At 36.5% G+C, this 5,369-nt stretch overlaps 1 protein-coding gene across 1 annotated transcript in view; it reads left to right on the top strand.

Moving 5' to 3' along the window:
* The first annotated feature begins 2,110 nt into the window (after positions 1-2,110).
* Vps26 (vacuolar protein sorting 26) overlaps positions 2,111-5,369 on the top strand; it is a 19,449-nt gene continuing 16,190 nt past the window's right edge. Inside the window, exon 1 of the mRNA XM_070135808.1 lies at positions 2,111-2,286. Coding sequence (XP_069991909.1) covers positions 2,284-2,286 — 3 coding nt within the window. The 5' untranslated portion in view covers positions 2,111-2,283. The remainder of the gene's footprint in view (positions 2,287-5,369) is intronic.

Below are 5,369 nucleotides of genomic sequence, written 5' to 3'. Positions count from 1 at the left end.
ACACACACACACACACACACACACACACACACACACACACACACACACACACACACAAAATGTGTGTATTCCTAGGAATGCCTTTAAGGTTAAAGTATTTATTCCTAAGCTGAACATACCCTAAGACTAAATCCAAATTGCTTCAGCCAACGAACAATATAGTTGGAAATAACAAAAATGAAGAATCTGACCTTGTCATTTGATAGAACGTAAAATTCCAGGGCACTTTCCCAAAAATAGCACTTCTTTTACAAACTAATAATATGGATAGAATAAAGCAAGTAAAACTAATAATCAATAGTATAATAAAATAACTCAATGGAATTATAATATATAACACAAGCAATGGAAATCAATTGAGTCAATAGGAATTGTACTTGGCCATGATGTAACAACAGACACAAGCAACTTGTTTATTCGAGCGAATAAAAACTGTAATAAATAATCACATGACTACAGAAGCTGAACCTAAGAGAAGTCTCTTTTAAAATTCAAATCAATTCCATTATGGCTATGCTGTGTATAAGCCGCTAAGAATACTATTTTGCTATTAATATACAAAATATCCTCTGACAGCAGTGATGAATTTCTTGATGACTTTTCTGGATTCACTGGTCAAGTAAAGAATTTAACAGTACGAGCGAGAACATCTGTGGTGAAGATTTTGCAGACTAGGTGGGGGGAGAGGGGGTGGCAGCCTCCCCATAAAAGGGGATTTAGAATTACTATGAATGTGCAATGTAATAGTTTAACTGTTAAGAGGTTTACTTTGTTCATTTAGGGCCGTTATTGTAACTGTACTTTATTTGCGGTAGTAATGAGTCCTGGATTTATTTGAAACCCATTCAGAACTATCAGAAATCACTGTTAGGTATCACTTTAAAATTTACCCAAAATACCCAAAAAGTTTCGGGCACTCCTGCAAATCCAGAAACTGATATACAAATCAAAAACCTTCATAAACCTGGGAGCCTTGCCCCTAGACCAACCCTCTAGCTGTATTTCTCCGACTGGAAGTTCTGCCACAACCTCCACCGTATCCCTTGCACTTCGTGTCTGTGTTGCAATTTAGGGTTAATGTTACCGAGAGTGGATGCACAGAGATAGAGGAAAATGGACACTGCCATAAATAGAAGGTAATTGAAGAGAAGGTAGGAAATGTTAGGTCAGGACTTTGGGCTCCCATACCTTAGTTTTGGGACTTTCAGAGATATCAGCGAGTGTAGTTTTTGCCTCTCTTTTGTACAGCAACCTTTGATTTCCCCTATCTTAGTGGGGTCATTTTGAAAATATACACCCGGACTTTAATCTCTGAGGGGCGCCGACACTTTGTAAACAATTACCCACAAAAAACACAAGAAGAACATAGAGTTTAAAACGGCTTCCTGTTGAAGAGCATTTACAATGAAGACTGAGCGAGGTTTGACATTTAACACGAATCAGTACAGAAAGGCTGGAGTGATTACTTATTTAGCTTTGATATTTTGCTCTTAACTAACGACCTAGAAGAAGAATCGCCAATTTTCTTTTTCGTGAAACCCAAACGTTTGGTAGTGGATTCAAAAAATTCATTCAAAATCTGTTTTTTAGTGTAATTAACCACCACTTTTGCCTTTAAACGTCCATCAAGTGAATATATCGGCCACTAATTGCTTCCAAGTGTTCTAAACGGTGATAATTGTCGTAAATACATGAAAAAATCGCTGAAATACACTTACACTTTTCTGAAAGAACGTGGAAGCCGCTTGGTAACGTTTGTACCTCAACAATGAACGAAATAATATAATATTTACCTTATCTGATGAAAAAGATATATGATTAGAGCAGCACATAGTTTTAAAATAATTATCATGCAAAATAGGATTATCATGGCGTATATTTATGAGTAACACAGTTTTAGTATATAATTTTTTCAACCAAACACGAACGTCAATGTTTACACTCATTCCTCCCTTAATATTGGTCTTGATCCTTTTTACGTTGGCAACTGGCTTATCTTAAAGGACCAGAGATGACTAAATAAGCTGAATGTCCTTGTCAAGGAGTATACTATCGAGAAAAATAGAATATAACTAGAATATATCATCATATTTGCCATTTGGAATGTTGTTGGTTCGTAACATGGAACTGGATATTCTTTAAGCAGAGAGTATAGAGTAATTGGCGACCCGGATTGGGATCAAATCTCACTGGGAGGCGGAGACACACACATCAACAGATTCCTGCGTCTATACTCTCATATGATTGCTGAACCCTTGTTGGAAGAGACATTACTCTGGCAAAATGGTAAGAAATTTGCCCTTTTTCCGGCGCGAAAGGGGGGAATACTTGATCTAACGGATTAAGAGCGACGCAAGACCTCAATAGAATCGAATTAGGTCCTGGTCTGGCTGTAATTAGGGACTTCCGTCGCCGACTGGTTAGGTCTGTTGTATCTCCACCCCCTTTTCTCGCACTGACATTTGGCTCGGTTATTTGAGACATTTCTTGGCTCACCTGCCATGAATTAGTGACAGTCGAAGTTATAGTAGCTAGGAAGGAAATGGAGGATAACAGGAAGTTTCGGGTTGAGTAAGAATAATGAATAAAAATACGGTATATATAGAGAAAGAGTACAATACATTTCCTTCAAGGTAACATGAGAAACCTATTTATTCATTAACAGACATTGTGATCCAGCAGTTAGTATGGCCTCCTTACTATTAACCCACTAGTAAAGGGACACTAACCACCTTTGTAATACATACACTTGAATATCGTCTTGTGCATTCACTAACATCTTTCAGTAATGTGTATCACAACGAGTGATACACACATTATATTGCCGCATGAATGTCTAGAATGGTTATTGTCTTTCTGATGTGTTAAAGTCTCAAAGTTTGTACTGATCTGGCAAGGTCGTTGAAAAGTAGTGTTTGGGGTCGTAGTCTCGTTTGACAAGTCTCTTTTGTAAATAAATGAAGGGGCGTTGTAGACAACAACTTTCCATAAAAAAAATCAATAAAGTATGTAATGGTTATCTTTTAAAAATGCAAACCATATGTAAATACCTTGTTATAACTGTTTAGACCAAAGAGACAGAAAATCAGAGTATTGCAGGGCCTAAGGTAAATTGCCAGTTTTCCAGTCTTGATACTGGATGCAGTATAAATCAAACACTGTTACCGTATGTCATTCCTGTTTTGAAAGATTTTTGTCAGACTTACTTCCTTTTGCTTATTGAGTGTTTGAAAATAATGTCATAACAGCTATACTGCAAATGTGCAATCCATTGTAACATTTTTACCTGAACAGTGCTACAAACATATCCACATGAATATTTAGTCAGGCATATGAAAGAAAGAGAAAAAAATATACATGAAAGATATTCCAATAGATGCTTGTCTTAATCATCATATCAAAAAGGGAGGACAGATGAAATAAACACATCTCAACCCAAGGTATGGAAGAAAGGTTACGAGAATCTTCTTTACTTAGAAAAAAATGCTGTATATTGAGTGCAGATTCTCTTCACCACCCCTTATATTGCATCCACAAATAATTTTTTTCCTAAATGATAAGTGATTTGAGTTAAATGGAAGAGATATAGTGTTGGTTTTTATAATCCAAATTAAGGGGAACAATAATACATCCTAGTTGCAACAGCTGTGAGGGAGTTGCTGTATATTCCATGAACTGTCAAAGGGCTACTCAAGATATAATGAAATATTCATTTTAAAACACATTGTAGAGGGGGTAGGATGGAAAGGTTAGTCAGTTCTGGATGAATCATACTATCACTGGATTCCACATTTTTTGGCACTCTAATAAAGGCTAAGAGACCTACACCACATCTATTTTGACAGCTTGTCTTCAAGGAGTGAACTAGTTTAGATTCTGTCTTGCCATACATATGTGGTGAAAATTACTTGACCTTTGCAAAAGCACTGAAGCTGTGAAGGCTCTGACTTAATCCCAAAACACTGCACATCTTAGTCCTGCACTTCCTTAGTCCAAGTTGCTACTCAGCCACAACTGATCATGATTCTTCATATTTGGTCTTTAACATTTAGAGAGTTTGATTTAACCAACCAAGATGTATGTCCTGTGCTGGTGTCAGATAGCCACCTGATGATAAAGATTCTAAGTTCAAAAAGTTACCTCTTGTATATGAGTAGAAATAGGGAACACCTACAAAAGACAAAGTAAAGTGTATTTAATGTAATGAGACACTTAATCAATGTGAGTACCCCAGCCATGCTAGAAGACTATATGAAGGAAGAGGGGAGGGGAGTTCAAGGAGATGGGTCTTGGGCCGGAAGAGTGATGGCAAACATTATCAGATATTCTTGTTCACATTCACAATATCCCATTCATAGATTGATAGACAAACACCCAGTGTTCAAGAACTTTGCTCTGTCAGAGCCAATTAGCTTTAAAGTTGTAGGCTTTCTGTTATAGATTTAGCAAGTTTCAAGTGAAAAGGGATATGAAACAGCAGAAAGAAAAAGACTTTAGAATAGTAAAGTTTCCCCAAGATGGCATTGATTTTATTGAAAGCTCTATAAAAGAGGATGTTAAAACCAGGATTGCTATAGCTTTATCTAACTCTCAGACCAGATTCAAGCTAGGGATTATTGCCCCTTTTGTCCAGGCAAATTGTCAGGGGAACTAGGTAAGCCAGACCTTGAGAGGTTTTGGCCCATTTTTTATATCAGTAAGTCTTGGGGAGGCATGAGAGAGGAGTAATAAGAAAATTATAGGATAGAAAAAGAGAAAACAAGTAGCAACAATGACAGGCGCAGATAAAGACCTGATATAAGGGTAGATGAGTAACATGTATATACAGTATGCATTCACAATCACTATGGTTCAGTCTTTAACCTGTTGATGATGGGATGGCATGTCTACATTCCCTGTCTACTATTATTTTAGTTTGTTAATTCACTTGGGAAAATGTAATTTCATTTTAGTTGTCTTTTATGAAATGTCTACGTATAGTGCCACAAGGGCTCAGCCAAGACCTCTAGACTTCATCAGATTTCACCTTTCCCAAAGTTTTCGGGAAAAAGTTGTTGTTTTTTCTACTAATGCTATCTGTATTTATGCTAATATTTTTACCATAGACTTTGTAATTATTATAATGTCATTAACATTACTAGTAGTAATATAAGACAAAAGAGAACATTTCTGAAAATAGAGAAATTGGTAAACAGGTGGAATAGGTAGTACTAATAATTGGCTCCTCTGTGAATAAGTACTTTTAGAGTCATCTATGTAACTTGTAGAGCCATCTATGTATAGATTAAAATCGCAGTGGGCATAGTATGCCAGTATATGTGCCATCCCAGGCAACATCAGGTTAATTTTGTTTGCATATAGATGGCTCT

This window comes from Penaeus vannamei, chromosome 21, assembly GCF_042767895.1.
Source record: "Penaeus vannamei isolate JL-2024 chromosome 21, ASM4276789v1, whole genome shotgun sequence".
NCBI classification, from domain to species: Eukaryota; Metazoa; Arthropoda; class Malacostraca; order Decapoda; family Penaeidae; genus Penaeus; species Penaeus vannamei.
Note: the sequence above shows the minus strand (reverse complement) of the source record. Positions and strands in the feature narration are given on the sequence as shown.